The sequence below is a fragment of the Lissotriton helveticus genome, chromosome 7 (assembly GCF_964261635.1).
Source record: "Lissotriton helveticus chromosome 7, aLisHel1.1, whole genome shotgun sequence".
In the NCBI taxonomy this organism is placed as follows: Eukaryota; Metazoa; Chordata; class Amphibia; order Caudata; family Salamandridae; genus Lissotriton; species Lissotriton helveticus.
The window spans coordinates 1,268,497,294-1,268,514,804 of NC_136068.1; the positions used below are offsets into that span (position 1 = coordinate 1,268,497,294).

Below are 17,511 nucleotides of genomic sequence, written 5' to 3' on the forward strand. Positions count from 1 at the left end.
CCTGTTGCTCACTGTGAAGTGAGCAAAGCTTCAAGAGTCCCCCCCCCCACAAAGGTGTCTGGAATTTCCTGCCTCCTAGCCCTAGCCCACGCATGTCTGAGGACATAAAAGACTAGTCCCTTTGTGTGTGCTGAGGAAGTGTCTTTGTGGTGTGCAAGTGTGGCAGGTGACAACTCCACCTGCTTTCAAGTCAGAGATGGCCAATTCTGCAAACACCTATTCCCCCTTTATCTCACTGGGAGCAATACAAGAAAACCTGCCAGCAACACCTAGTCATGTGACCCTGGATATAGGCTTCAGGCACCAAATGGTTGGTACGAGAAAATGGCAACTTTCTAAAAGTGGCATTTTTCAAAATTGTGACTTAAAATCTGACTCTACCATAAAAGAGGGGTTTAAATTATAATTCTTTAGACACCATACTTGACATTCCTACCTGGTCCCAATTGGAAGTTATCACTTACTAAATGTAATAAGGTAACCCAATGTTATCCTATATGAGAGGTAGCACTTATAATAGTGAAAAAAGAATGTACAAGTTTTTCACTACCAGGACATGTTAAAGTAAAAAGTAGTGGTGGGTGGAACTCATGGAGTTCCGCCAACGTGCAGAAAATATACAGCTTGTGCTGCAATTTGGCTCCGGTAGTGCGAGCAGCACTGAAAATCAGCGTGAACAGAACCATGCATTGGGCAAGAGGACACGGCGATTCAAGTAGATTTTTTTGCCGCTCGAGTAGAAAGTCAATTCGAGCTGCTGCAAATCTACTTTAACGGAAGCCCTCTGACCGTGACCTTTAACAAACGCTGACAACCGCCTGGGTTGAAAGATTTCTCTGGGGGATGCCAAATCTTGCTCACACTTGCCAGCTTGCATAATCTGGAGCCCATTGGAAAAAAAAGTCCACCACGCGGCAATTGCCGTAATTGGGCCAGAACTCTGCGCTAAAGAATAACACAAAGTGACCAAAATTCTGCCAGTTCTTCTGGTGGAATGAAATATTTCGCCCTCCCCTAGTTAAAAGTACATGTCCAACGTTTTAAATACACTGCACCCTGCCCTATATGCTGTTTAAGGCCTACTCTAGCGGTGATTTACATGTATTTAAAAGGAAGGCTTAGGCCTGGCAAAGGATTTATTTTCTAGGTCGAAATGGCAATTTAAACCGACAAACACAGGCGGCAATGGCAGGCCTGAGGCATGTTTAAAAGGGCGACCAAAGTGGGTGGCACAATCAGTGCTGCAGACCTACTGGTAGCCTTTAATATACAGGCCCTTGCTACAGGTAGTACCACTTTACTAGGGAATTACAAGTAAATTAAATGTGTCAGTTGGATGGAAGACAATGTTATGATGTTTTGGAGAGAAAGTACAAGCCCTTTAGCACTAGTTAGCTGTGGTAAAGGGTGGAGAGTCCTATGGGTAGCTAAAATGACATCAGCAAAAATATAAGGATTGAAGTCAAAACACTGGGAGAGAACCACGCCAAGGATGTCCAGTTCAGCAATTAGTATCAGGCACGATGGGTTTGAAGGGCTGGAAGTATGCAAACAGTCTCTTCTCAAGGAAGAGCCAATACTGTGTGGCACTAGTGCTTGTCGAGCTACTAGGGGGTAGATTTCTTGAGGCCATTCATGTCAAGGATCATGTTTTCACCAGGTATGGATAAACAGTAAATTTAGGGTGGAAATAGTAGCAGAGATAAAGTGAAGTTTCCTGGATTTGATTAAATGAAGTAGCAATAAGAAACTCAATCACCAGAAGTCGGCGCCAACTCCACTGCCTACACATTCAAAAATAAACATTCTGCACATATTCACCGCATTTCATGCATCCCATATTGCATGATACATGTTGCCATACACATTGCCCCTCATAATCAATGCAACAAAAGGAAATAAGAGAAACCAGCGAATGAAGAGAAAATGAATGGTAAAGGGAATAAATAAAATTAAAAAACCATATAGGAATCAGTCCCTATTCAGAACTAAGATAATATAATTCAACACAAATCACACAACTACCATTCATCCAAGACAATTGGAAAAGCGGTTTATGTTCAACTCCAAGATAACATTGATGCTACTATCTCCTGTACAACGACCAGTCTGGCTTCAGATCACACTGCAGCATGAAGAACATCACCTTACACATCGTAGACGATGGCGTCTTGACCACAGATGAAGATGATCCCGGCTTTCTAATACTATTGAACCTCTCAGCTGCCTTCAACACATTCGACCATCCCACCCTCAAATGCGCTCTTGAGTCATGATTTGAATCACTGGCAATATCCATCACTGGTTTTCCTCCTACTTTTCCAACTGACACCAGTTTGTTCACATGGGCAGCTCTGGAGCACCATACTGTCTTCTTTCATCTTCACTCTTTACTTGCAATTGTGTGGTGCTCTACTCAGATAACAGCATCAAGATTCACCAATATGTTGGTGATACCCTACTCGACTTGAAAATCTCTCTGCATTAGATATCCAATGCCTCAGACACTGCTTGCACATCACCAAGACCTGGATGGCCAGCACGTACCTGAAACTCAACCCAACAAAACTTCCTATTATTCGATGGTGGTAAAGCCGACATCCAGTGTACTGGTCCGACCGCCGGATTACAAACCATTGACCGGAGCGATTCAGGCGAAGGGAAAGACAGCCACCTCTCACAGGCTCAAGGAGCCCATCGGGACGCGGTAGGAGCCTAATCTCTACAATGGAGGTGGTGCCTGCAGAGGCACCCCCATAGGGATTAGGCTGATACTTTCTGACAACCTTTTCATGGCGGTTCCACCGCCAAGAAAAGGCTGTCTGAAAGTGACTTTGAGTGCTCCCAGCAGAGCCCCCGTACCCTGTGGGCCACTGCTAAATGGCCAGGTGAGCACATGTGGGAACTCCCAAACATCCATACACTGTGTGCAAGGCACCACAAGGTGCTTGCCACACAGTGCATGGATGTTTTCAAAATGCTTTTTACATTTGCGGTTTGTGGAGCGGCGCTTTTCCTGGGCCGCTACACAAGCTGTACTAGTAAAAAGCATTTTATGGCCACCTGCATGGCAGTCGTATGGTAATTCAGCTGCCAGGAACGGTGACTCCTTGTCAGACGGTCTCGTGCCTGAAACAATGGCGGTCGGACGCTCGTTCAACCTCCATCGTAATGAGGCCCCCTGATCTCACAATGGTCAGTCAGAGGGAAATGCTGTCATTTTGTCCAGAGAAGGTTCTGTGATGATGTCACTCTGGTCAGAGAGGCGAGGGGCTGTGATATCACAACCACAGTTATCAGGATGCGCCAAATCCAGGAAATCTCAGCAAAGCATAAGTAGGTATGGACTCCTTAATACGTAACTCACTGGACTACAACTGTAGTGATTAGGTGCCCGATTGCAAACTCAGCAATGCATAGTTTGAGGATCAGCTCACATCTGGAATGGACATTAACTGCCCCTCGACCTGCAGGTTTTGCTTCCTCCTCGTGCCGCAAACACCATCTAACACATCGTTTATATCAGAATATCCAATGACAACCTTGCAGCCGCAGCAGTGGTCAACGCTAGGACGACAGTTTATCAACACACATAACCATATAGGTTTATAGTGCCACGAGCAACTAAATTCATAGTTTCAGCGAATTGACAGCAAGCGCTGTGGAGTGGCCAGTAGAGGACACACCTGCTGAGCATAAAGCTCCCTCAATAAATTGAACAATGTTTCCGATTGTGAGTCACTACTTATTGTATTACTTAATGGTATTTAGGTAGCACAAAGCTGTTGCTGAGCGGGAGCGTTCCACTTAACACAGCACATAGCTCATGTGCAGGTGGGAGCTGGTTACTAAAGCACGGGCTGACCGAGGTTCGACATAGGGCTGATGGGGGAGGGGACTGAACCGCACAGCTTCTCTCCACTCAGAGCTGTGTCTGCAGAGGAGGTGGCTGGGGTGTGATTACCTTTAATCATGAGTCGGAGCCTGCTCTCTTTACTTTGGGATATTTACTACCTGCCACGTCTTGTCTATAACAATCAATTCTTTCTTTACTGATCTTTCTCGGTGGCTGTGTATTTCAGCTCTACATTCAGTTTTTATGTCCTTTGGAGTCTAAAATAGATTTGTTACGTCCAAACACAAATCTGCAGCTCCCATCAAAAAGGAGATAGATCATGGGGAAATTGAGGTTGAAATTCCCGGTAGCTCTATGTGCTTTTTGGCTTGGAATCAACTTAGACCGCGTAGAAACTTACAGGCACTAACTTTTATGTAAAAACGGTACATTTTTATTACGTAACTTGTTTGACATTTTCAGAGGAGAGCGTTAAGATTGAATGGTTACGGCATCTCAGCTACCCTTTACCCTCCTGAGTAGGTGAAATGAAACCTTCTGGGAAGTGCAAGAAGCCAGCCGCGCTTCTGAGCAGGACAGCATCTGTATAGTTGCACTTTTAAAGGCTGGCACCAGTGTTTTTTGCAGCCGGACTACCCTAACTTTAACTGGACAGGGTTGTAATGCTCCCAACAGCGCAGTGCCAATTATGTGACCGTGCTCCCATGCACTTCAGGGTGCATAACAGCACTTCTCTGCAAGAAAGATATTCTTCTTCTGGGAGGATACCAACACTTTTCAACTGGGCTTAAGATCTTTCCTGGCACAGTATCACTACTTCTCATTAAGGCACCATACTTTTAAAGAGACAGTACAATACTTCTCATCATGGTTGCAACAATAGCGTAGCAAACTAGCATTGGGCCCTAGTGCAAGCAAGGATAGAAAATGGCCCCTTGACTGCTGTTCGGGTAATAAAATACAGACATTATCATGGTTCAATGGGCCTCGCGGGTCTCCGGACCCTGGTGCCACGGCACCTGCTGCATCAATACATCCATAGGTTCGGGTGCTTTTAATGGGCTGGGCTCGCGTTTTTTAGGCGGGTACTGGTGCCAGTGTAATAATAAGTTTATTGTTTGATGAATTAAAACCTTAACGATATAGAACATTGAACAGGCATCAAAAAGTAATTAGTTCAAGGAAACAAGTGATTTAAAAACGCTTATATTAATCTTATGATCAGTGTTGTTATTTAAAACCAATTGCTGTTAGATCAAAGTGCACAGTTCTTTTTAATGAGACAGCACATCACTTATGAAAATAGCTGGCGTCATTTAAAGGCACTCGGCCAGCATTTACCTAGAAGTCTGACGTGCTTGTTTAAGTGGAGGGTCCTGTCACTGCTCTACACTACAGCCAATCTTTTAATGGGTAAGTACCGTGACTTCCCCGCAGTGCAGCACTTCTTCTAATGAGAGTACCATCACTTCTCTGCAGCACAGCTATTCATTTAATGAGCGAGTATCAGCACTTCTCAGCAAGGCTGCTACATTTTGAATTGCGCAGGACCAATCTTTCTCAGTAAATTAATTTCTCGAATGTTATAGCAAAGAGGTCAAGGACTGAAGAGGCATCCTCCGGGCATGGTACAAAACACACGGGCTGAAAGTGTCAGAAAAGTGCAGGACCCCCAGTCATAGCGCTCTATGCGGCCAGTTCCACACATGGCACTAGTGGCGGAGCCTGACCTGACCGCACTAGCCGTTCAGAGGCTCTGCGCTAACAGGAAGTTTCTGGGTGGGACTATTCTTCTAGCATCCAGTAGGACTGGAGCAGAGTCAGTCACAAGGCAGCCACGCCTTACATTTGACTGGCACTGATCCAAATGTTCAGCCGTACCAGAGATCTCTGATCTGTTGATCTTCAGCTCCAGTGCTGATGACAATTCTGACTCAACCTTCCGCTTTCAACAGAGCTGTGAATGTCATTTTTTCCACTGTAGTGTATGTGCACCTGTCAACACCATTAATCTGGAGTGGCAGGCACGAATTGGGGGTGGCGAGGCAGGGGGTGTACAAAAAGAGGGAAAAAACTTACTTCCTTGGTGCGCCTCTCCTCCATCATCCCGCCATCGTCTCTCCCGGCCACTGTTCTAGGAACAGGAAGCACCTAGGCTGAGGCACCCCTGAGCCAAACACAATGCTGCAATGCAGCGTTGTGATTGGTCTGAGCTCTGTGGTTCTGCACTCAGCCAGGGAATGGGAGACTGGGCATGTTCTCCACCCAAGCCGTAATGCAGCCTCGGTGCAGAACATGCAAAGTGTGCTTGAATGTTCGGTCGGCTTGAGATGACCGGTCAAACATTCATGCGCACTTAGGGAGTGCAAACCATTCCTCCCCTACTCTGTCAGCAGAGCAGCCCCGTCCCGTCCCACCCCACCCACAAAGCTGCAGCAGCAGGGAAAAAATAAATGATAATAACCTCGAGTTATCATTTTATTTTTATTTTATTTCACTGCTGCAAAGCAATGGGGCAATGCTCCTCCACCTTAGTGAAGGAGCCGCTACTGTTGGTACTGCCTTGGACCCCATTCAATGTTAGCCCCAACCCCTGAAGACTGGTCCCCCAAGCTGCTGTTACTTACCTGTAAGCAGCCTCTGTCCAATTGCACGAGTCCCCATTGATTAGTATTGGGCACCAGGCCCCAAACTTGCACCCTGCACCAGGCTGCCCCTGTGCCACTGGTGGTGTACTATTGGTGCTGAACTGAACTTTGCCCAATACTGAGCTTAACTCCCGAAGACTGGTCTTGGACTGGACTTGATGTTACCCATATGTATGCTGAATGTTTACTTCCTCCCATAGGTCAATATTGAAAAGTCTGAAAATTGCACTGTGTCCACTTTTTAAATTGAAAAATATTTCTATTGCAAAACGTATTTTCCTGAAACAAAGTTCCATGGTTCTACAAAATAAATATAACCACGTATTATTTTTTATAAATTAGTCTAATTTATTGAGTGTGTGTGTGGGTCTCATTTATTGCCACTGTGTGTACAGCAAATGCTTAACACTACCTTCTGATAAGCCTAACATACACACTACCACAGAAGAGAGCATTAGTTGTATTTACTTTAGCCTCTGTAAAGCCTCTGGGAATCCACTGGACTCACTGCACACTATACCTTTTTCTTGTATAATATATAGAGGGCCAGCTTCCTACAGTGTCTTTGTGTAGATGATGTATATGTGTACTCACCTGCACATCCTTGGAAGTACCAGGCGACGGGTGCAGACGGATCTCACATCACTAGTTGAGATGGGCTAAAGCCATTTAGGCTTTATTTGGAGCACGCTTTCTAATTGGATTCCCCGAATACAGGGAGAACAATAATGGAAAATAATGAGGTGGCTGCTTTATGAGCGAGTGATAAATTGCCAGTGGAGACCGGAGGACCAGTTAGATAAATTATTATTGAGAGCACTCACTAGAATTGGATTGCCCGAATCCAGGGAGAACAATATTGGAAAATATTGAGATGGCTGCCTTAAGAGAGAATTATATATTGTCAGTAGTGGCTAAAGGGCAAGTTAGAAAAACTTCCTACTATTATTTTCGCCCTGAAGAAGTCCTTAGGGACGAAATGCGTTGGCTACGGTCATGTGATTCTCAAGAAGAACATGAATAAAGAACATTTACATAAAGACCTGCTGAATGTATTTTAATTTTTGTTAAAATTGACTATTGCTGACCTTTTGAGTGGAGTCCTTGACCATTGTATTTCCTTGTAAATTGTGGGAATTTCCCTTGGAAGTTTAGGGGTATTGAGCCTCAGGTCCCTAGCACCCTGAGATTAGGATTGCTTACACCAGACTATTGATAGGTGCAGTCATCATTGCCTTATACCCTGTGCTCCTTTTCGTTGTTTATGTATTTTTGTCTGTGTCTAGGGATGTTTGTCTGTGAGTGCGGTTGTATGTATGTGTATGTGATTTTGTGTATGCAAATATGTCTTTTCCTGGTGTTTATGGCCAGACATATATCACATCAGTCGTACTTGTAATTTCACAGGTGCAAAAATTGCAATACAGAGGATGTTGAGAAACTCTTCATCTTTCATTTGTCAGAATCGTACCAGTAGCGCAGTTACTGTAAGAATGTTTTTCCTTGTCCACGTTGGTACTTACGCTTCCCATTGGTCAGATTCTGGTTGTATCCAACAGGGCTGAAATACTCGAACATGAAGACAGTGATGGCTACCACGGTGAGACACATCACAAACATCATGACCCATACGGCTGGGCTGTAAGGTTCTGTAAGAAAAGGACCCAGGCACATAATCAGAATCTACAAATCATTCACAGAATCACCATGCCAACATCCCCAAGAACAAGAGCTAAAAGTCTCCTAAGAACAGAATCGCAGTAATTCCAAACAGCACCACTTGTACCCTGCACCCACCAACGTGATTTTGAATTCTAGAGCATTAACAGGAGCTCAAAACCGCAACATTGCTATCTTTACATCACCAAACTACAGGAATCCTGTAACAGCACAAAACATGACATTTGCAGCCAATAGCCACATGAATCCGACCAGAACAAAACCAACTTTGCAGCACACAGCACGCCCGAAACACCAACAAACATCACATTTTCTAGTGAATCTCCCGAACAACAGGATCGCTGCAGCAACACAGGATGCTTGCAGTAGCCAATACCAGAGCCTCAATAGTTAAAGAAACATGTCTTCTACAGCACTCACAAAGAGAATCCTTAGACACACTGCTCCAGATTCCAACACCATACACTTTGCAGTACAAAACAGAATGTATGCTGCACCCAAAAAATCCACTGCAGAGCAAGCAACAGGACCTTGCCAGAATTAATCAATAGTACATTTACAGCATTAGTCGATATAATCAAGACATTAACTCACCCAATAATATCTCTGCTACAAGCCACAATCATGTTTCACCAAACAAGCTTTGTACAACACAAGGTATTTGAAGTATCATACACCAAGACATTTGCACCATGAAAGAGGACCTTTACAACACCTTTACACTACTCCATACAAACTAGACCAGTGCTACTCCCAAATGGCAGACGTTTCCAGCCCGAGAAGATGAGCATGGCACCTACAAATATAAACAAGACTTGCTGCTCCTAGCATATTCCAGCAGCACCGAATTAGACCTTAAAAGCGGCCATTATTAAGATCTTTGCACCCCCCACAAACTCTACTGCCCCCCTAAATATGTATCTCACCAGTATACTGAACATGACAAGGCAAACAAGCCAGTGAGATAGCCCCTAAATGTGAACACTGTATACTGTGATCTGTGCATGGACTGTATGTTACAGAAAGGAATCCCACCAGTGTTGAATCGCCATTTCATCCTACTTAGGCTGATAAACCGAGCACCATTAGACTGGTGAATAGTTCCATCGGTCACCTACAGTTCCACAAAACAGCAAACTATAGCCTTAAGTGCTACATCTCTTACATTGTGATTCATTTTATTAGCAGTCGATAATACATACAACTATCCGTGGCAATTAAAACACTTGCATTATAAATCAGCCCGGAGAAATGTGCGAACATTATAAACACATATTGAACATTACAGTTAAGTAAACATTTAACAGTCTTGGCTCAGCTTTCGTTTGTTGAACCCGATAAATAAAAATGTAAAGTATCTTTTGAGGTTCAAATCATTTTGCTTTAAGATACGATTTTCAAGTAAATGCCCCTCTGCCTTCCTAATGCTGACCAGTTGCACGAATAATGGGCGACGTCTTCACCATCTAGCCCACTTAGATGGGAATAATCCACCTTACAATGTCTGCCTTGTTCAGAGCATGTTGTAACATAACGAACAGAGAGAAACTGAAAATGACGGTACATTCGCCTTATGTGTGATTGGAGGAAAGTTGATAGTGTTGTGCTGACCAATAAATATAAGACAAGCTTCATTCACATCCAGGTTTACTTGTCTGAGCCTTTTGCATGCAATCGTAAAAATTCTATCAAATAAAAATGAACAATGCAGATGCTAATGAAGAAAGTTTGTCTGGATATGCTTGATAAGATGGTGTTGGCTGCACAAAACCCTCACCCACCAACCTAAGTGGCATGCTTCACCGTCGGGCTACTCCTCTGTCATAAAAATTCAACAGCTATCTCTGCTCACGAACCCTATTATTGAACCTATTAAGGGCAAATTTATTTCATTTCTGAATCAAACCATGTTTTTATTTTTTTCTGAAAACTTGTATGAGGATTCAATTTATTTACTATAATCTCATTTCAACTCAACATTTAAAAAGAAACTTAATCAGGAAGCTTTGCTAATTCAAGTGTAAAAAAATAATTGAAAACACTTTCTTAGACCTCACTAGCAACGGTCAGGTATTTCTGAATTGAAAAATTCTTCTGTTACAGTTAGGCATATATTTAAAGTCCATCGGAAAGCTACAGAACCATAAACACAAAATAGAATCAAATCAACTCTAAACATCGGGGATCGTATTGTAGAAAGTGCCAAGGGGGTGTAACGGGCATGTTCGTTCACTTTGTGCGCCCCCTGGGCACTTTGGTATTACAGAAGTAGCCGCAGATGCTTGTGGTGCTCCTTCTGTAACGCAGAAAATGCTAGCGCCCATGTAGCGCCAAGCGCTATCTCAAGAGAGGAGTCCCTTATTTGCATGGGGGCGTTACCCCATCATTGGTGGGTTTTGCTGATTCATTCAGTTTTGTGTCCCAAATAAGTAAGGACATACCAACAGTGCACATGCAAAAAAAGGAAACCTGAGAACTTTTGTTTGCAGATTGGATGACCATATATGTCTGTGGTTGTACATGCCTTGATTTGTTTTGAGGAGCGATTGAACAAATAGGTCGAAGCAGATCTCCTATACAGATCCTAAGAAGTCCACTACAAAAATTTAGAAGAATCAATTGGAGTGTGGACTGCTGCTTTCTTCTTTAGTGATGCTGGACACATAATCTTTTTAGGCGGTCTTCTCCTTGAGCTGATTATCTTTTGTTGGTTCAGAATTCAAAATTTGGGAAATGACCATCACCATTTGGAATTATGTTTATAGAAGGATTTTGTTGCAACGATGATGCATGATTTTTAAAATGTATTTAGCCAATTATTCGTGCATAGATGATAAATGCCTTATTATTTTAATTAACAAGTTCTCATGATCAATCCTGCTAGAGGCCTCTTTTGCTTGGTTTTGTATTATGGATGCGGGCGCAGAGACAAACATGCCTTTAGGAGAAGCACTGAAAGTGCGCCACAAAAAGGTGGCGTGCTTTCAGTGCACCTCCTAAAGGCAGCCATCTGGAGGGGAAAACGGGGGTCCCATGGACACCCCAGACATCCCCATGCAGGAGGGTGCAGTCACTGACTGTACCCGCCTGCACGGGGATCTCTTTACCCACTCGAAAGTGTAGGCGGGTTGCGCCTGCACAATGAAACATGGAATAGCTTTGAAGCAGCTGCTCCGTATTTCAATTGAATGCACCGCCCCCGGGGCCTGCACGAGTTCACAGCTGCCCTGGGAGCAGTGCATTCACCATAATAGTTACCACTTTCCCTGTTTGCGTCCTTATGGGCAACACGCGCCCAGAAGTCCAGGAATTGGAGACACTATTCTGTAGAAGCCTTAGAAAGTATGGATGCCACCCTCTGTTTTCAGACAATTTTAGACTTTTGGGGCTTAAAGGTAGTTTGTAGTCAAAGGTTCAGCCCACATATTCATAATGTGTGGCCGGTTTACTGATATCCCCTCAAAATAATCCATTTGAACTTTTTATTGGTTTACCAAAGTTCATTACCTTTGTCTTTGCTTGGATTACTGTTAAAAGATTCAGTTTTTTGGTTCTAGTACATTTAGCTGTTTTTGTAGCCAAATTAGAGTGGTATTAAACAGCACAAGGACCTGCATTACAGAAGTACCCCGAGGGCACAACAGGCGTTTGCGCCTGGTTTGTGTGCCATGGGGCACTTTGCTATTACAGAAGGGGCGCAGGCGCTTGTGCAGCCCCTTCTGTAATGCAGATACAGCTGCTGCACATGTTGCACCAGCGCTATCTCAAGAGGGCAGTCCCTCATTTGCATTGGGGCATGGCCCAATGCAAATCAGGGAATGTCTTTCCTTCTGCTTCCATGCCATAATATAGAAATGAGAGCAGAGGTAAAGAAGCTGTCAGGAGGCGCAATGATAGTGCACCACAGAATGGTGGCACACTGTCAATGCGAGCCGTGATGGCAAATTCTCTGAAGGGGATCAAGAGAGGTCCTATGGACTCCCCCAGACATGCTCTTGCAGGCGGGTGCAGTCACTTACTGCACTTGCCTTCACATGGATCTCTCACCCCTCTTCAAAGCGCAGGCAGGTGCCGCCTGCAAAGTGAACCACAGAGCGCTTTTGAAGCAGCCGCTCCGTATTTCACGTGAATGTGCTGAGCACGAGTTCACGGATGTCCTGAAAGCAGTGCATTCAACCTAATAGGGCGCAGTTTCCCTGTTTATGCCCGGCACACCTGTTTGAAGGTGCGCCATTGCGCAAATAGGGAAAATATACCCTATACATAATAGGGCCCCAGATTGCCATTTAAAGTTTGGCATATGCAGTACATCTGCCGAAAAATGGCAACTGCATTGTCTGCCAACATAGTGGTTCCTCAGCATATTTAGAGGAGGAGGAAACTCTGTGCCCAGGACCTCATATGGAATTCAATTATTGTGCCCTAATATAGGTTTGACAAAGTTCTCCACCTTCAGTACAGCTACAGCACTGCCTGCTGATTCGAAGGCTTTAGAGATCTCAACCAAGAAGGCAGGATCTCTACATTGGGTGGGTTGTGACCTTCAAAGGGAATGGAGGCCATAGCCTCCCCTGACCAGGCATGCTGGTAAGCTCCCTGGCCTATGTTAAATTACGCTACGTTTATTGGCATAGGCTACCTCGCTAAATTGTCTGCCATCCTCTCGGGTAAAGCAGTGTACTTTCTGACATTTTCTATGTAGGTCCGGATTTATGTGATAGTTCTGAAGAAAATACACAACCTTGACGGAGCCCAATCTTAAGGGAGATGTTTCTGGATGACACTGTATTCTTGCCCACATGCATATCAGAGGGCCCATGGCTAACTAGAGAATGTAACTACCAATGCTGATTCCCTTTTGTTCAGTTCACAAAGTAAAGGGCTCAAGTTTACCAAAAGCACTGCTATTTTTAAGATAAAAGCAATACAGACATATATCTGTCTTAAATCAACTATACAATGAGTGCAATTATGTTGTCATTGGTTAAAGAACCAGTTCTGGAGCCTCCTTAGGACCAAGTCAGAATGTTCTTTTCCTTTATCTAGTCAGTTAAGTGCATTAGGAAAAAGTTTAAACATCGCACTCTGTATCTAAAATGATCATCCTATAGTTTCTTGGGTCGCTCCTGTGCCCTTTTGAGGTCTCACTCTCGACTTAAGGCATTTGTTAGCAGAGACCCATAATGTACCTAAAATAAACTTAGAGCGAATGGGCTTTGTGACCATTCATTGTTCATGATTCACAGACTTTCTGGTCTATCTCAACTTTCTGCCCTGTCATTCGATGGCTTTATTTTGTTTGTCTAACTCCTTGGAGCATTTCAGTCTTACCTTGTTATTGAGTTGTATCCTTTGGCTGCTGATGTGAAGGGACTACTATTTTTCTTTCAGCGCTTAATTGGTGTGCATCTCTTTCCTCGCTCTCTTTTCCACCACGACTTTACTTTGTAATTATTTATTTATTTACTTTTTGTGAGGGCCTGGCTTCTACACACTGCTACCTCGCAGTTCACGTTTGCCAATTTGCTATGCCCAGTGCAATCTGTTCCTCTGTTTTTCATTACATCTTTTAAAAATCTCCTACTGTGATGTTCGCTTTTCCACACTTGCCCAATATTTCGATCATACTTTATTTTTTTACATGCTGAAATGATGGATTGCCATTTGGCAATGGTAAATCAAAAAAAGTATAAAAATTACCACCGAATATGTGTGCGCATGCATGGTGGCCATCTTGTAACAATATTTTCTAAAGCAGAAAAAAAGCATTCAAAGATTGTCATTGGATATAAGTGCGCAAGTATGGCAGCTGTCTTTGAATTATTTTTCTTTGGCTTCAATTAAAATCATTCAAAGGGGGCCACCATGCATGCCTATGAATTTACAGCAAATATCTTAAAGAAGAAAATCTAATTCAAAGATGGCCACTGCACATTTCTGCACATGAATGGCGTCCTTCTCAAGAAAAATCATTGGCAAAGTCAATAGATTTAATAGCTATGGCTTATTGACTTTGAAAAGTGATGGATAGAATGCTTGAACAAATTTCAGCCACAAGCAGTTACTTGGGGCCAATAGACCGCGATACAGTCCCTAGTAATTAGTAGCTCAAGGCTGAGATTACTTCAAGCATTCCATCCGTCACGTGTTTTGTATTTTTCATTCTGACACCCTAAGTGTGACACGTTCATTACGATTGATGCCTTTTAGATCTCTCACTCTGTTAATACCTTTTCACTCTTAGCTCACAGGGGAGGGAAAGCTCATCGATATGATGAGGCAGGGGTCTGACCAGTCAATATGGGGTTAGCATACTGATGTAGCTAGGCTTAGAAAGAATTACCTCAAAGGTAGCACCTGTTTCATTGGTAGGAAAGTTGTGATTTTGCGTTAAGGCATCCTACTAGAGCTGAAAATTGACTTGTATGAAAATCTGTCAGCTTGCTCCAAGGGAGGTTAAAATCTCTGTGAAAGATAAGCTTACAGTTTTTTAGTACCAGAGTTGTCATGAAATCTATAAATTCTTCTATAGTGTTTTTCCTGCTAGAGGAGGTAGGCAAATAGACTATATGTATTTCAGCTTTAGCGGGGTTGGGTACCAATATCAACAGAAAGAGAGTGAGGGTCTCAGCTGAGCGGGATATCCATCAATGTCAGAATGATGATTCTCTATAGATAATGACTACTCCACCACCTGTTTTATCAGTTCTTCCTGGGTGGATTATCTTGTGGTTGGGAGGCAGAAGGAAACCAAGGAGAGACATGGTTGAGGGTATGGCTCATGTTTCTGTGACAGCGAGCAAGTCAAGGTTGTATATTTGAGAGTTTTACTAATCAAGTTATTTTTGCATATTGATCTATGATATAGGTTCACTGACAAAACATTGATGTAAAAAATATTGATGCTAAAAATATCAATTAAAAAATATAGACAACAAAAATATCGACTCCTATACCTAAACAGGTAAGTACAGAAATATCGATATTAGAAATATGGATGTATAACATATTGACTTTGATATAAATATAAAATAAAATAATATACATTAAATACATTAAATATTAAATATAATATTAACAAAATAAAATACATTTAAAATACATTTTAATAAAATATAACAAATACACGTAATTAAAAAAATAAACATACATGCATAAAAATGTATATATGTATCTTTTTACTTTGAAACAATTAATAAACTATCATTTTTAATGTATGTTAAATGTTTGAAAAATACTATAAAAAATATAATTAAATTTAGTAATGAGTTAAAATATAAAAACTAAAATCTATAATAAATTAAAACATTAAACTATTAGAAAAATATTTAAACTTTAATGTCACAATTCAATCAGTGCAAAAATAGGGTAAGTGTTGGATAGTGTAGGAATTAAACTTACTATTTCAACTCCAGTAAGTGCAACATTAGGGAAAGTATTTGATAGCGGAGGGGTACAAATTACTATTCCCACTCCAGTAAGAGCAACAGTAGGAAAAGTGTTGGATAGCAGAGGGGAAAAATTACTATTCCCACTCCACTGAGTGCAACAGTAGGATTAGTGTTGGAAACAGAGAGGTAAAAATTACTATTCCCACTCCAGTGAGTGCAAAAGTAGGGAAAGTGCTGGATAGCTGAGGGGTAAAAATTACTATTCCAACTCCAGTCAGAGCAACAGTAGGGAAAGTGTTGGAAAGCAAAGTGGCAAAAATTACTATTCCCACTCCAAAGAGTGCAACAGTAGGAAAAGTGTTGGAGAGCGGAGGGATAAAAACTACTATTCCCACTCCTCTGAATGCAACAGTAGGATAAGTGTTGGATAGCAGAGGGGTAAAAAATGTGATTCCCACTCCGGTGAGTGCAACAGTAGGGGAAAGTGTTGGATAGCGGAGGGGTATAAATCACTATTCCCATTCCAGAGAGTGCAACAGTAGGGAAAGTGTTGGATAGCAGAGAGGTAAAAGTTACTATTCCAACTCCAGAGAGTGCAACCATAGGGAAAGTGCAGGATAGCGAGAGGTAAAAGTTACTATTCCCACTCCAGTAAGTGCAACAGTTTGGAAAGTGCTGGATAGCGTAGGGGTAAAAATTACTATTCCCACTCCAGTGAATGTAACAGTAGGAAAAGTGCTGAATAGAGGAGAGGTAAAAATTACTATCCCACTCGAGTGAGTGCAACATTAGGGAAAGTTTTGGGGAGAAGAGAAACAAAAAATACTATTCACACTCAAATAGTTAAAAAAATATATTAACAATTAAAAATAAATCATCAAAATTAAGAAACAATATTTGAAAAAATAAACAATCTAACATATTAAACATATAAAAAGAACACATATTATAATATTTATTACATATAACAAAAACACACAAATATATAAAATAATTTAATAAATAAACTTGAAAAAAGAATTATTTTAAACTAGAAAATATTTACAAATAAAACAATTAATTTAAACATAAATGAATTTATTTTATTTTCTACCCTATAATACCACACCAATAACAATACACTTCAACATTTTTAATTACATGTATTTCAATAATTAACCTAATTAATAATCAATTAATAAAATATTATTAATAAAAACAACTAATAAACATTAATTGACTACACACACTTTAATTCTATAATATCCACAATAGACACCTAAATTATACTATAAAATAATAAAACACAATTAAAACCTATTTTTAAATTAAAAACTATTACTATTAACAACTAATAATTAAATAATTGATATTTATTTAATATCCACCCTATACCCCTTTAAAATTAAAAACAGCACACAAAAAACAATTGCCCAAATAAATATCAAATAATTAACTATATATTAATTAATTAAATACACATTAATTCTCACCCTTTACTCCTATAAACACACCTAAAATTACTTAGACAATTACCATAATTAGGAACCAATACATTAATTAAAATTAATTAACAACCAATTATTAGTTCATCAATTAAAAATACATGCTTCCCACCCTTCCCACCCTTTACACCTATAAACGCCACAACACAGCTAAAATTAATTACACAATTACCAATATTAACTACCAATTAAATATTTAAAATTAATTAACAATCAATTAATTCATAAATTAAAGATAAATTACTTCCCACCCTTTACACCTATAAACACCACAACACACACCTAAAATGAATTACACAATTACTATAATTATTTACCAATTTATTACTACAAATCAATTAACAAGAACATATTAATTAATTAATTAATAATAAATTATACCTTTAACACTATAATATCTCAAACAAATATTATTTAAAAAAAATATTCAATACATTCAATATAATTAAATT

At 41.1% G+C, this 17,511-nt stretch overlaps 1 protein-coding gene across 1 annotated transcript in view; it reads right to left on the reverse strand.

Annotated features, from left to right (window-relative positions):
• The window catches only part of GRIN2C (glutamate ionotropic receptor NMDA type subunit 2C), a 280,395-nt gene that overhangs the window by 49,100 nt on the left and 213,784 nt on the right, over nt 1–17,511 (reverse strand). Inside the window, exon 7 of the mRNA XM_078650813.1 lies at nt 8,028–8,153. Coding sequence (XP_078506939.1) covers nt 8,028–8,153 — 126 coding nt within the window. The remainder of the gene's footprint in view (nt 1–8,027; nt 8,154–17,511) is intronic.